The sequence below is a fragment of the Bubalus bubalis genome, chromosome 15 (genome assembly GCF_019923935.1).
Source record: "Bubalus bubalis isolate 160015118507 breed Murrah chromosome 15, NDDB_SH_1, whole genome shotgun sequence".
Lineage (NCBI taxonomy): Eukaryota > Metazoa > Chordata > Mammalia > Artiodactyla > Bovidae > Bubalus > Bubalus bubalis.
In genome coordinates, this window is record NC_059171.1 from 48,255,536 (window position 1) to 48,271,203 (window position 15,668).

Here is a 15,668-nt window from a genome sequence, read left to right on the forward strand (position 1 = left end):
TTTATCAGACACCATTGAAGTGGTAAGTTTCATGTTAGTCACTGAGTATCCAAAGTTAAATAAGACAAGATCCTTGCCAGCCTCTCCAGGGATGTCAGCCCTCCTCTGCCCAGCCTCACTTTCCAGATGATTTGTGTAACTCAGGGAACTTCTCCTTGGAGGCCAGGGCTTCTCCCAGCCCACTGTGCGGGAAGACCAAGAAATCTGATGAAGCACTCTTCCATCCTGGGTCCCCAGCAAACGGGTGGTTTGTAGACATCTACCTGGCTTGCCTCATAATTTCTTAAGAGCTAAGCATGGCTAGGAAAATCCCTGAGTCAGATTAAAAACTCCCATGATACCTAAGCTACCCTTTTTTTAATGGAGCAACTTGCAACTTCCTAAATAATAGATTACCTAGATGAATAAAGTTGGTCTGTTTATTTTTCTTCATCTCTAAAGTGTGGAAAGAGATGGTGCTTTGGTCAGTGAGAAGGTGCTATATTGTTGTTTTTGTTAATAAAATCCCTGGAGTCTGGAAAGAAATATAAAGCACCCCACCTAATGCTGCCCCATTCTCCACCAGGATAGTCCTGATGCCCTTAACACCAACAGTCTCACTTCTGTCTCATCCTATTTCTACTTCATACTTGGACTACAAAAATCAGAACCTTAGCCCCCTGCTTATGTTAAGTACGCAGTGAAGCCCTTCAGAACAGCTCTTTCTAAAGAGAGGTACTTGTGAGTTTTAGATTCTGCATATCCTGAATTTTAGCTCCAGCGGTAAAACTGTTCAATAACACATGATTGAGCACCCACTGTGTGCCAGCCAGGGAGTAAAAGACTTCTCCTATTGTCAAACAGCCAGCAATGCTGTGAAAGGGACAGCTGTGGGAACAGATCAGTCATCTCACAGCCCCGGGGTTGGGGCTGGTTAGGCACCAGGCCTTGCAGGAGCAGAGGAAGGGGTTAGCTTGATTGTTGTGAGCTTCCGGAACAATGATTGGTCTTCAAAGAGAACAGGTGGAAGGGCATCTGGTGCTGATGGAAGAGTCAGAAAGTACCTGAAACCTTCAAACAGGATCATGCCGCTGGGGAGGGAGATAATAAATATTGCTAGGGTGTAAGGTAGGACTGGGGCTTCCCAGGTGGCTTAGTGGGTAAAGAACCTGCCTGCAATACAAGGAGACGTAAGAGACATAGGTTTGATCCCTGGGTTGGGAAGATCCCCTGGAGAAGAGCATGGCAACCCACTCCAGTATTCTTGCCTGGAGAACAGCCCATGGAATTGCAAAGGGTTGGACATGACTGAAGTGACTGAGCACACACGCATTCAAGGTAGGACAATTAGATGAGTTATGCTGTGCTAATTAACAGAATAATGATAGAATATTTCTACTACTTAGGCTAAAGTCCTCTTAAGGACGTTAGAAACAACTTTTCATGTAATTCCTGTATTTTAACCCGTTTATGAGAAGCTTTGCATGCTCCTGTGGTATCATTTTGTTGGCATTGCTTGAGTTAACATATGTGTTTGGGAAAAGTGAAACTTTTTTTTTAATAGTTTTGTCCTTTGAGAGACTGCCGTTAAATATCCTGAATGAGTGCTGAATTCAAACTTCACCTCACTTCTCACCTCTTTCATACCTACTGATTTTTTTTTTCCTTTGTGTGATCTCAATCTCACCTTTCAACCTTCTAAGCAAATTCTGATTCCTCCATTCCTTATTCAGATAACTCCTAAAGCCTTAGCTGTCAGTGCCCTATGAATTCGACTTAACTAGAACCAAGCAATTCTCGGATTTTGTTTTGCCCTTACCTCTTAATACTCCATTGCTGGAGAAGATGCAGGCAGAGACCGACATTCTCGCAATGGAGAATGAATGAATCCTGACAGCCTGGGTTTAATGACGTGTACTTGTTGCCTTTGAGTTGATCTACCTGCAGTGCTTCTGAAGCTGTGTTGCCGCAAATTTAAACAATTTTCTTTTCTCTGCCAATGTGGTTGACTTTGTGTCGGATTTTTTTTTGTTGTTCTTTGCCTTTCAGGATCTGTCTTTAAATTTAAGGTCCTACCTCATAGACATGTATAGATTATCTAAAAGAAAGATTCTGGACAAATAGTCATATATATGCATGGTGTACTATGAAAGGTTATCCACTGTCAATTTTACCTATCAGTACATTCAGTATTGATAGGTAATATTGAAGTGGGGTGCCAAAAAAAATGATACATTGGTGATAGCAGATTCAGTGATAGTTCTTGCAAGCAAAAGCGTTCTCTAGCCAGTTATACCCAGAATCTTTTCTGGCTACCATTTTCTCTTCCTGATCCGTGTGGTACATTCATTTACAAAGTAGGACGTGCATACTTCAAACTTATGGCATGATGGTTGGTTCCGTGTCAGCGGCCACACCTTTCCGTTGATGGAAATGAAACCAAGCTTGTTGCTTTCTTTTGAAGCAAGAGAGCCAGGGGGCTTTGCTGGGGGCTGGGGAAGGTAGCCTTCAGATGGGTTCAGTTTACCGTTTCTTCACGCCAAAGGGAAAGCGTGATGCAGTAACACCAAACTCCCGAGTCAGAAAAATAGGGAGGTGACTTGGAGCCGAAGTTCCTCCCACTCCCAAAGAAAGTGCAGCTGTGCGTTTTTAATATGCACGGCAGGAGATTTCAGCAGCCCGATGATATATAGTGCATTAATGTTGAAAAGATAAACACATTTGGAGAGCACAGGAAGGGCCTTGTGTTTTTATGTTAGCAGAATGCTTCCTAATGAATAAGAATGTGCTGCTGGCTTCACGGAGCCAGATGGCAGCTTTTCTAATTTTAGTTGGGTGCAGATGCATAATTCTCTGGTTTTACCTTCTAGAACCTTTGAGATGCTACATCACTTTCCCTGTAATATTTTATCTGTAGTGCTTGGCCAGAAACTGCCTGTCATCGTCCCAATGCCTTCTGCTCACTCTCGGCGTGGGTCCCAGCACTGCTGGGTTGGACTGTTGCTTCACCTGAAATCCTCAATGCAGGAAAAGGTGGAATTGTGGATGTATTCCTACTCGAGTGTTAAAATTTGTTGTGGAGGTAATTAGACTCATCTTTGACGTCAGTCTGCTGAAAAATTGATAGGTATCTGGGTGAGCGATTGTACTCATTTTGGAGCAGTGGAATTAATTACAAAACCTGCATAAAGTATCGGGTTCCCTTTTAGTTGAAGGTGCTGATACCTTAAATAACACCACTTCTGTAAAAGCAGCTCTCCTCATACTTGACCAAACTTGGGAACAACTTTTCAACTCTTGTTGCATGTCAGGGCATCCAAACATAGGCAATGTTCACATATTCTCTGTATGTAAAAATACACCATGGGTTATTTTTCAGGTTATATATTTTTGAGAGTGAATCACCGATACTTGTTTCGATTCTGACTTTTTAAAGATAATTTCCACAAGTTTTCCATGGCTTCTTCAGATGGTTTTTTTTTTTTTTTTTTAATTTTTTTATGTATTTATGACACATGGAATCTTAGTTCCCTGACCAGGGATAGAACCCACATACCCTGCATTGGAATCGTGGAGTCTTAAGCACTGGACCACCAGGGAAGTCCCGTATTCAGATGACTTTTTTGGGGAGAGAAGAAGAGCATAAACCTCTTAAATAATGGCCATATCACCATGTCCCTCTAATGGGCAGACATTAAATAGCACTTAGGTTTCTAAGTCATCCGTGGTTGTCGCCGCTGCTGCTGCTGCTGGAATTAGAGCAATTATGTGGCTGTCCCCTGGGCCATGGCTGCCGTCCCTGTGAGAGGCAGGAATCTGTTCTGGCCGTATTTTTCAGAAAGGCCCTGGGAATGCATGTTCTCAGTTCAGTTGCCTAATTAACAAGTAGATGAGACCTTCTAATATTATAAGATTCACTAGGTTACCAAAAATCAATGAATGATGTTCTCTCAGAATATGTAAAGGTCTTTAAGAAACATACACACATCACTTCATACTTTAAAAATAGCTATATATGCTTTTTTTCCCAAGGATATATAATTTTTTTTGCTAGAATCACAGTTTCTGTGTGTTTCTGTTCTCACCAGGAAATTTAAATTTTTACTTTGTATTTGTAAATCACTTAAATATCTAGAGATTAAATGCTTCCCTACTCACCTTTCCTTTTGTTCTGACAGAAAGCGTAAGTAATAATTACTTATGAAGAAAAGCGTATGGAATATAACATTAATGATTTTCTCCCAGTTTGTGGTATGACTCATCTTAACACAGTCCCTAAAGAGATGGGGTTTGTTCTTTGCTTTGAAACTGGAAATCTAATTAATTGATATTGGATTTCTGGAGTGCCGGTGAATGGAGGAAGGATGGGCTTGCTCTTGGAGCAGCCACCCAGGAGGGAGGGTCAGTAGCAGAAAGATGACGGCCGCATCCTTGGACAGTCTCTTTAATCAGAGCTTTGCATTTGTAACGCTGGGCTATTACAAAGACCTAGAGCTATTTCATGGCATTTTTGTCTTTAGGGGGTGAGGAAGAAAAGGACAGACTTACTGTTTTCACTGTCACTCTCTCAGGTCATATTCTTTACCTAAAAAGAACAACCTTAATAGTCAAAGTGCAGAAGAACTGGAAAGCAGGGCACGGAGCAGAAAGCTTTTTGTAGGCTCTGAAAATTCAGTTTTATCATCTCGTTTTTCAGTGTAAGAGTTCCACCTGTAATAATGAGATTTCATAAGGTTTTGATCATTTGAAAAGATCTGGGATGATCTTTCAATAAACTGTGGAGTTTACTGAGGGATATTTTTGTAACAGAATATATTTTTATGGTTAATGGATGCAAAATATAGAAAAGTAAATATAATTTGTGACCACTGAGAAAACTGCCTAATTTAAAAATATTAAATAGTATGTTTTAGTATAGTAATGGCTGTTCTTACAGAAGTATAAATATATCTAAGGATTTAAGCTTATTTATATCTGGGACATAAAAATAGCATACTCATTCTTGAAATGCTCCCACAAAATACCAATGTATGTCCGGGTAACATGACAAGATATCTCAAAGGAGTTTTTTCTTCCTCCTATTTGACTCTAAAGCCCAAATGAACTTTGTACGGAGGTAGTAATTACTTCATGAAAAGTACCCAAATAACATAAATTCATGGCCAGTTTAATTTAGATTCAGATTACCTTGGTAAAGCCATATTTCTATGTATTTTATATCACTTCATACTATTGAGATTTTAATATTGAGAAGTAGCCAAAGCACAAATCTAATACAGAATTGAATAGATGACAAGTTAACAAAAAGTAAATAAAAATAAATATGTATAGCTCTTCAGTGAGGACAGGCATGAAGGTCCCTAAATTCTTTACCCGTTTTTCTTATTTATTTACTCTGTGAGTAGTGAACAGTTCCCATTCTCTGAATAAATATATGAATAGCATTGTGTGAACACTGAACATTTTAAAAGTTCTCTTGCAGATACTCAGTGGCCTCATCTGGAATTTTCTTTGCCAGCACACTAACATAATTTGAGATTGACCTTGGGAAAATTTTTGTTGTTTTTATTCTGAGTCCAGGATTCCTAAAATTCCAGCTTAGACAAATTGTTGGCCATTATTCCTGAACACTGGTTTCAGAGGCCAGGCTGAGACTTCCCCAGGAACAGACGCCACACAGCCGTCGCTTTTGCCATGCACTCACGTATCCCACAGAATCCAACGCCACTACAGGGGATGTGAAGTATTTAAGGCTCTGTCCAGCCTTTTTAAAAAAAAAAAAAATCTCTTCTTTGAATTTATAGTTCCTCACTGTACAGCCCTAAGTTCTCGTTTGACTCAGTAGATGCCCCCTACTCTCTGCCCCCAGCAAGATGTATCCTCTCATCCCACAGGGATCCTTCGTTCCACCTGTACCACAAGCATGACCGGAACACACAGCAGGACACTGAGACACATGGACAGGGTTCTGGCCACTTTCCTCATGCCAGCCCTGCATTCTCTGCGAGTGCCTGTTAGCTGCTGCTTTCTCCTTTCAAAAATTTATCAGTTGAATGTTAGAAAGAGGGAAAAAAATGACATGGTTGATCATTGCAGTCTTTCAGGATAATAATTATTTTTATCCAGGCTTTCCAGTAGAGCCCCCAAAAAATGTTTTTCCCCCTCTGAATCATCTCTTACATTAAATTTTAGGCCCTTAACCTAAATTATGATCTGTAGATTCCTAAAGATGAAAGAAAATGATAATCTCATGCTCTGTATTTTCTGATAAGCATCAAAAATTCAGCACCTGAACACATTGCTAGAACATTTGGGATACCCCAATCTGAAAGTCTGTCACTGTTTAAGAACCTGCATGATTGAGTTTTTCCAAGTTTGAATTTTTTAATTCCACAAAATGTTGAATGGATTGAGGAAACTTTGGGGTCTTCAGCATGATAATCAGATCCTCAAAATGTAAATATCTCACAAAATATATTGATTGTCTCTGAAAGACTTGGGAAATAAGATACACAGAGGTAACATATAATTCAAGGATTATTGGCAATGTTTTAGCATAACAACTTGAAGTGGACTATGATATATAAAAATGTTGAATCACTTTATTGCACACCAGAAACTGATTTAATATTGTATATCAACTGTTCTTCAGGTTTTTTTACCAAAGGACTTGGAAATGGATTATCAGAAACAGTGTCATTTTGTATTATTTTGCCCTAAAAGGAGGCTGAGGATTACTCGGTCTGCACAGTTTAAACACTCCTGCACCCTGAATGCCACCACACTGAAGACAAAAAGTAAATAAAAGGGACTACAGAGACATTTATAATACCTATTACATGACTTTTGCGATTCAGTAGTCATAAAACTCAGGGATCCTTTAGGCCTAAACCTGCAGAGACCTCACAGGGCAGGGTTGTTAAATTAGAGGAAAAGTAGATGAAGCAGCAGCTGATGGTGCCGGTCCTGTCCCTGGACTGATGTGGGGAAGGGAGCAGAAACTGAAGAGAAATATACAGCTTCACAGAGTGAACGGCGGCTGGGGGTAGTATGCCCCAATATGTATTTATTTGGGAGTTATTTGGCAATGAAAAAATTTCCGGGAAAAATGGGGAGGGGGGAAGAGGAGTACCTGAGATCCCGCCTGCCCCAGGTGAGAATGACTCAAAAGCTGGGCTAAGACCAAGCCAGCAGCTAGGGCGAGGGACCTACAGTCGAGAGCTGGGGAGGGCAGCAAGGAAAGATGAAGGGAGGACTAGCACATCCTCACATGCTGAGTTATAAAGGCTATTAGACAAGCCACAGCTCTATTTATAGCCAGTCACAATTATTCAGATCTAAGCAGGTGAATCAGGAATGTCGCAGAGTCACTGAGAAAACAGATACTCCCTGCTTCTGACCCCTGCCTTTGGAACTCAGTCAGGAAGAGCTAATAAAGACAGATATGCTAGTAGTAAGTTATATTTCTAAGTTAGTTTACGGGTTGTTGTTGTTTTTCCTTGTTTTTAGCTGTGCTGCACAACACGTGGGATCTTAATTCCCCAGCCAGGGACTGAACCCATACCCCCTGAATGGGAGGCCCAGAGTCTTAAACACTGGAACGCTAGGGAAGGCCCTTACTTTCTGGTTTTTAAAGTGTGTTTTACATATCCCATTTACTCCTGTCACAGCACATGAAGCAAGAAGGCAGGAACTAAGGCCTCCAAAAGTTGAAGTGACATGCTCTGACTTGTACTAAGTGGCTGAGCTGAGACTTGAACTACACAGGCCCTCTTCCCTTTCCCACTGATACATATGCATGTGGATGATTTCCATCAAGATCTGGAGGGCCTGCATAATTCCTAATTATTTTCTGTAGGCTCCCAGGTACAAATTAACCTTTATAGGTTTTCACAAATACTGTGTAAAATCTTCTGTTACAAAAAAAAAAAAAGAAGCAGAGTCTGCTAAGTTCATGAAAGCAAGTTGATTCTGAGTACTGAATTGATTTACAGTTTTCTCTGTGGTTCAGTCTCTCAGTCGTGTCCAACTCTTTGTGACCCCATGGACTGCAGCACACCAGGCTTCCCTGTCCTTCATGTCCTTCACTGTCTCCCAGAGTCTGCTCAAAGTCATGTCTATTGAGTCAGTGATGCCATCCAACCATCTCTTCCTCACAGTTTTCTTAACTTGCATTTAATTACAGAGATAACATGCAGTGTAAACAAGGCTATAATTTATTCCAGGACAAATAATTGGCACATTGTGTTGTGTTGTTTTCTAACAAATTGTTGAGATGTATCCTTGTTACGCTTTAAACTTTTCTTGGTGTTCTCGAAATAACCCATTTGCACATACGTTGATGACTGTGCATCTGTTTCTTCCATAAGCCTTTTCCATGACGGAATGTCTTCCCAGGCCTGGTGGGAAGTTGCTTCGCCCATTTGAGTCCAGGAGCCCAGACCATGCATCTCTGAACTAGATGAAAGGGCTGCCATCGAAATTCTCCGAGTGCTTGATAGGGTGTCTTGCTCTCTGCCTCATGTCGTTAAGCACCTCCCTCCAGGGAGGGGCCAGTCTTTCTGGTTATTCTAAATGTGAAGGTGACAAGAGATAGGACAGTCCAAAAGCCACAGGAGTGTCCCGTGGAAGCAGCAACAGTGGTCAGGACTCGTTTTTATTCCTTCAGACACACCTCTGATTTCTCTCCGGAAGTCTGAACTACAGACTCCCAGTCAGGCATCCCTGCCTGGGGAGTCTGCAGAAAGCCCGAATTGTGCTGCAGTATATAACAGTTTTGCAGTCTTTAAAAAAAAACAAAAAAAATGCTTGTTGGGGACTGGCACGAAACCTCTAAACTCATTTTATCGGCAGCCTGAAAGGGGCTCTGAGCCACAGGTCCTGGAGGTGAAAAGTTAATGTTCTGGCTCCCGCTTCCAGCAGTTTCTCCCATGCCATGGCAGCGGGGATGTTCTCTAACTCTTTTACAGTCTGATCTGATCCTGCTGAAGATTTTTTTTGAAGTCATAACAATAAAAATGTTCTTGTGTCCCTCTGTCCTTGAAATAGCACACCAGTTAATTCACACTCGTGTTTGTTGCAGAGAAAGCAGCAGCTGCCAACATCGATGAAGTGCAGAAGTCAGACGTATCGTCTACTGGGCAGGGGGTCATTGACAAGGACGCACTGGGGCCGATGATGCTGGAGGTATTTCACCCTGCTGTTGATCTTCCCAGTATTCCGTTTAGTCTTTCAGTGAATGCTGCTGTATTTAAAATGGGACCACCAAGAAGGTCCTACTATATAGCACAGGGAACTCTACTCAATGTTATGTGACAGCCTGGAAGGGAGGGGAGTTTGAGGGAGAGAACAGATACATGTATACTTATGGCTGAGTCCCTTGGCTGTCCACCTGAAACTATCACAGCACTGTTAATTAGCTAAACTCCAATCTCAAATAAAAAGTTTAAAAAAAAAAACAAAATTCATTTTTAAGTGAATATAATTTAAGGCTAATCCACATTTATTTTTCACTCTTAAGATGGAAGTATTGCTGACCTCTTGAGCTTACTAACATGTATCTAAAATTTACTCCTGTTTCCAGCTTACATACCTTTCAGATTGATAATGTAGAATTAAATTAACTAGATTAGAATATAAATTTGACCAACTTTAAGTGCTTAAAGTTCATTAAAAAATGAATGCTTGAGCATTCATTTCACAAGCACTCATGTTCACACGTCCTGTTAAATTCTGTGATATATTGTGTTTTGAAATGCTGTCAGAATTCTTAGATTTTCACCTGTGCAAGTACAAATAATTATGTATACAGGCTAAAATTTGAGGACCAAATGGAGGTTTACACTTTTTATTTATGCTACATGAATCTAGATTATTGATTTCACAAAGACAAAAATTGAAGTAATATTCAGAACTTTTAAGATAAGCATCACTGCAATGGGTGATCTTAACTGCCATTTCTTTTTGGGAGGACCAACTTTTTTTTAATTGGAGTATAATATGTAATTGTTTTACAATGTTGTATTAGTTTGTGCTGTACAACAGTGTGAATCAGCTGTGAGTGTACATATATCTCCTCCTTCTTGATTAACTGCCATTTCTTTATTAACTTTAGGAGTTTTCATGACCAGACTAGTATCTAGAATTTGTTAAGTCCCACTTTTCTTATTTTATTAACCCAGTACAGTATTAAGCATCAGATTCTTTGCTATACCTATTCCAAAATTAAAATTCAGGATGTAGGCTATGGTAAGATGAGGGGAAAAAAATTTCAGTGAATATATAACAAGAAGCAGAGGAGCCCTGAGACATAAATTATGTCAGTTCTCAGGATAATTTACTCTGCTGATGATATGATGAGATTGAAAATTATCAAATGGCCAGAAGGTCTGCAGCATTGCCATTGTAGAATTGCTTCACTGGCAGCCACTGCACATATAGAAGAAATTAGGATTTTTAAAGCAAAGATAACCAGTTGGCGCATAAGATGATTTTTATTTTTAGAAAGTCTAATTCTGTGAAAATCTACTGTATAATGGGGCTAGGGAGACACAGAAAAAAATGTAAAGATTGTCTGACCCAGTCTTTATTTTTAGAGATGACAAAATTCAGCCTTGGGACTACCCTGCTGACCAAAAGACTTCAAAGGACCCTATGTTGGGCCCTGCTTATTTCTCTTTCATCACTGGCTTGAAAACACGTAATGACAATTTTTAGAGAAAAAGTGAAAACACACTTAACCTGATTTTCCAGAGTTGACAAGGCACTGGAAGGCCAGAGAGTGCTGCTTCCTACTTGGTTCTTAGAAGCAGCTGAGAAAACCCTTAACTAGGTGGACTCTTAGAATTCGATGAAAGAACTGGAAACAAAATTCATTTGGAAATGTTGGGGAATTTTAAATATTACAGTTAGGAAAATCCGGTATACCTGTGTTTATTACTTACATTGGGGGTGACTTAAAGTAGGGTGGAAACTCTTGGGAAGATTTTCAAGGCTTCTAAAAAGAGATGCTGGCAGTAACCACAAGGCTATGACTCAAGCTCTTTGAGAGCAAGCTCATTAATTGCAGAAATCAGATTGCTAGATGTCAGCGGGTCTTATCTCATAAGATCAAATCCACATTTTCACTGTTGCAAAATAGTCTGCTGAGAATTCAGTGCATTGAGCAAAACACCTGTGTAGCAGGACTTCAGTGCTAAACATGTGAGAGATAATGCTTTGAATCTAGAGACTTAAGGTTTGAATTTGCATCTTTTCCCTGTTAACATGTAATAATTTAAACAGAGAAAACTTGCTCTCATTGAGCCGTTCTAGGCATAGATGCACACTCATGCTTACATCATAGCATAGTAGTTGCTAGGCAACAAAACTAAATGTCAGGTTTTTTTCATGAGAGCATATCATAGTAAGCTTTAAGAAAACAAATAGTTTTATAAGGTGAAAGAATTTCATCTTTCCACTATATCTTTACCATTGTATAAAGCAGTAGGAAGCCACGTGTACTTCCAAAAGTGACCCGTAGATAATATTATCATGACAATCCCTGTTGAAGGTACATTTAAAGCTGTGAGTTTAAAAGAACACTTAATACATAACTAATCAACTGACTGACTTCCTGACCTCCCTCCCCACATACCCCATATACACATGCGCACACACTCACACAAGGTTTCCAACAGTTGATGCCAGCCTATCATGGAAAGCTATTTACACAGTCTTGCTTTGGCTTGCACGTTGTTTACACCAATGGGAACAGCACAGTGAACATTTAAGAAGAGCTTGAAACAAAATGGTGTTTGTATATGTGTGTATGTGTGTATACATATACATACATATATATACATATATGTACACATATACATACATACACATATGTATATATTTTAAGAGCTTTTTATTGGTGCCTTGTGGTTGGTTCTAATTTGAGAGAGTGTGTAGTTTTGTCATGAAAATAGAATTAAAGGTGAAATATTTCAAAGAAAGCTCACAGAATAAGAGCCTGTTAAATAATAACTTAAGGAAAAAGCAAACTAGAGGAAAAAGTAAAACACTATGCCCCAGTCATGCACACTGTTATACTGGTGTTTCCATGAAACATCCATGTGAAAAACCAGTAAATACACAGCCTGAAGAAACTGGCATAAACTGGGTGGACCCCTTGGCCCTGATCCAGGGAATGCCTGGTCACTATCAAGCCTCATCCAGTCCTAATCGCTCCCTGATCCGTAAAACAGCTCTGGCAAATGAGGATCAAAAAGGGAAAGGAGGCAGAACTAAGAAAAACTCACTGAGCGCCCAGACTTTGCATTGTCCAAGCAGCCGTGACAAGATGGCACTCTAGGTCAACACTGGGGAGAACTCTGCCACCTGGGAATCAAAGCACAAGCTTTGGAGGCAGTCCACCCGGATTTGTATCCCAGCTCTGGTTGCAAGAGCTTGGGCAAATCACTTACCCTCTTTGAGTCTCAATTTTTCCTTCTTCTGTAAATTGACAAAGGGAAAACATTCCTTCCAGAATTGTAAATGTTAAAATGACACAGTGGGAAATTCCCTCGCAATCCAATGGTTAGGGACCCTGCGCGCTCACTGCTGAGGGCCCTGGGTTCCACCCCTGGTCAGGGAACTGAAATCCCACAAGCTGCACAGCACAGCCAAAAAAATAAATAAATAAAAATAAAATGACATGATGTGTTTAAGGCTCATTAAATGTGTCGATATAATGATAGCAAAGTGAACCACTCACCCATCACAGGAAAAATGCTCTTGCTCTCCGGGTGATTTAGGAACCTACATCTTAACAACTTGGAGAATAAAGAAATACAGCCAGGCACAGTTAGTTAACTTTCTTTCCCTCGGGGTTAGAAACCTAAACCCCAAGGCCCTGTGCAGTCTCAGCCTGAGGTCCTCAGGAAGATGGGTTTGTCACATCAGACACACACTTCCCAGAACCTTACCCCCCTGACACCAGACAATCAAGGATTGGCGTTGCTTAAAAAGATCTGAGATCATTTTCAGTTCTTTTCATTTAAGACTTGGCAGCTTGGCAAAATTTTCTGATTTTTTTTTTCCTTGGCATTTATCCTAAAACTGTGGGAAATTACCAGTGACTTCTCCCTCGCATTGTATTCCATAAGGAACTACACCAAGGAAAAGTAATAGCTCTGAACTGGATCAGTAGCATACGAGTTGTTCTCCGCCTTGCGGAGTACATCCATCTCATTCGGAAAATAACAAATAAATGCCTGCATACTCTTAACGTGGCAGTAATTATCTCCTGATAAAGTAACAGAATGAGTGTTTGTCATTTAGTTTATGACAAGAAACCCTGATGTAGGCTCTGTCCCATTTTATAAGATGGAATCATCTCACCAAGAAAAATGTGTTTGTTGTTTCTGAATGCGAGGAGAGGTGGGAGAGAGATCTCTTCTCCATGAGTGAATCATGTTTCCCTTAAAAGGACCGTTCCCTTCATAACAGTTGCATGTGACCTTCCGCTGCAGTCTTTCTAACACAGTTTGTGCCTCTTCCCGTAGGCCCTTGATGGGTTCTTCTTTGTAGTGAACCTGGAAGGCAACGTTGTGTTTGTTTCAGAGAATGTGACACAGTACCTAAGGTATAACCAGGAAGAGCTGATGAACAAAAGTGTCTATAGCATTCTGCACGTTGGGGACCACACTGAATTCGTCAAAAACCTGCTGCCAAAGTCCATAGGTAAATGAATGTCCTCCGGGTCTCTGCTCACCACCCCACGCCACCCCACCCCCACATACATCGTCTTGGCCAGCGGGAGGTGAAACAGACTCTTTTATGTCAGTCAGGGATAACAGTAACTGGGGAGTGTTTTAAGAGATGCTTGTGTTAAATGTTTTAAGCTTAGAAGTCATGGAGAAAAGCCCATCTGTAGATATTGGTCTATGAATGATCGTTTTGACCCTATGTTTAAAGTAAGTGAAAGGACTTCAGATGGAAAGCAGTCATATGGCAACTATTTTCATGGGGTTTGTTTGGTGATTTTTTTTTTTTCAAGACAGTGCCCAATTGCCTCCCACCCTATCCAGTGCCAGCCGACTCTGTTTGTCCTTTTTCTCCATGACCACTTAAGAAGTAGAAGGTCACGAGAAGCTTGAGATTGAGTTTATTTTGAGTCCCAGCTTGTGAAGAGTATGATGTGGGTGTATACGACGTTCTAAAAATAAAATGTGAAGGAACAAGTGGTGTGTCGCGGTTCGGATGCTCTCAGCCTGGGAGCCCGAAATGGGCTCTTTGGCTTCACAGACTCTTCAGGCTCTGCAGGTGACATGGCCATGTACTGCCTCCTTCCCCACCCACTGCTGCCCCTTCCTGCCCTCCTCATCTAGACCTGGAGATGCTGTCCAAAAGTGTCCGTGATTATAAAGGGCCATGTTTTAAAGTGGGTGATTCACTGCATGGGCCCACCTCAGTGGCTGCTTGGGGAGCATAACTGTTCCCACTCACTAAATGCTCTTTTTTAATATTCTCACATAAGCTGATGATGCTAAGAACATCTTCATGGCTAAAAAGAAGTGCATGTTTTAGTAGAGAATAAAGTCAAGTCCTGAGTTAGCAAATGTTTTTGTTCCTTTTCTTAAAACTGTTTATACTCGCTGGTCTCATTGTCACCCCAGTAAATAGGAAGAGGCCTTTCACATCCGTTACGGCTGGCTCTTCTTTTAATAGGGTAACCCTTTGTTTAAAGTGGCTGCAACAGTAATACAAAATGTGAGATCCTTCTATTATATCCTCTGGTAAATGAACAAGAAAATGGGATTTCTTGTTTCAAATAACTAGTATTTTCAAATCTCTTCAGTAATTTTATGACTTCCTCAAAGGACCTGTACTTGTTAATTCAATATTATTATTTATTCACTTGTCTAAATAGCTCTCTGCCTTACATTATATTGTATTTTTTATACTTTCAAATTACTTATTAACCTGAGTTAATAAAAGGTCTTTTTTCCTTTGACTACTCTATGTAGTCTCCTTTATGTAAATAAGCTTTTAAGAATATTGATGGTAAAATAAACTTTTCAGATGTCTATATAAAGCTAGCTGTGGTTCCTTCAGTAGAACAGTTTCTTGCAGTTAACTTGATATTTCCTTTTTCTCTCTAGGATTTCTTTCCTTCTTTCCGCCTCTGCAGCCCAGTGTCTGTGGGGTTAGCATTGTGGGACCTAATTGGTCTTTCAAATGTTTTCTAGCTAGTGACTTTTGAGAGTGCTTTGCCTATCTTATGACTGGCCCATTTTTATTTCTCTTTTTGGTTTCTCTAATGCATCTCAAAAAAAACATGTCTTTCTTCTCTTACATCACCTTTTTCTTGAATTAATATATAAGTTTAATATATTGGTATTAAGTAATTGGTATTAAATTGGTATTGATAAGAAAATAGAAGACATAGTATAGTAGTATTTCACTGAAAGGGAATAAATGACATTAGCAGTGTATTCTCAAGATTATTTCAGTCTTAATGAAGAAACATACATGAAGAAAAAAAATACAGCCCAATTACAGATTATACACTTCAAATTTTGGTGAAGTTTTAGGGAAGAGGGGTCAGTAAGAAGCAACAGGACCTCAAGCCTTGGGGCAGGAGTACATGGGGGTAGGAGACATGGAGAAGTCCTGGCCTTTTAGACGAGGTAGCAGGTGCAGAGATGTGCATGTGGGAC

General features: G+C 40.2%; 1 protein-coding gene across 7 annotated transcripts in view; it reads left to right on the plus strand.

The window, feature by feature from the left end:
* The window catches only part of NCOA2 (nuclear receptor coactivator 2), a 286,213-nt gene that overhangs the window by 217,699 nt on the left and 52,846 nt on the right, over positions 1–15,668 (plus strand). For all 7 annotated transcript variants that reach the window (XM_025265272.3, XM_025265275.3, XM_025265270.3 and 4 more), the window contains 2 exons: positions 9,062–9,165; positions 13,512–13,689. In XM_025265272.3, coding sequence (XP_025121057.1) covers positions 9,062–9,165; positions 13,512–13,689 — 282 coding nt within the window. The remainder of the gene's footprint in view (positions 1–9,061; positions 9,166–13,511; positions 13,690–15,668) is intronic.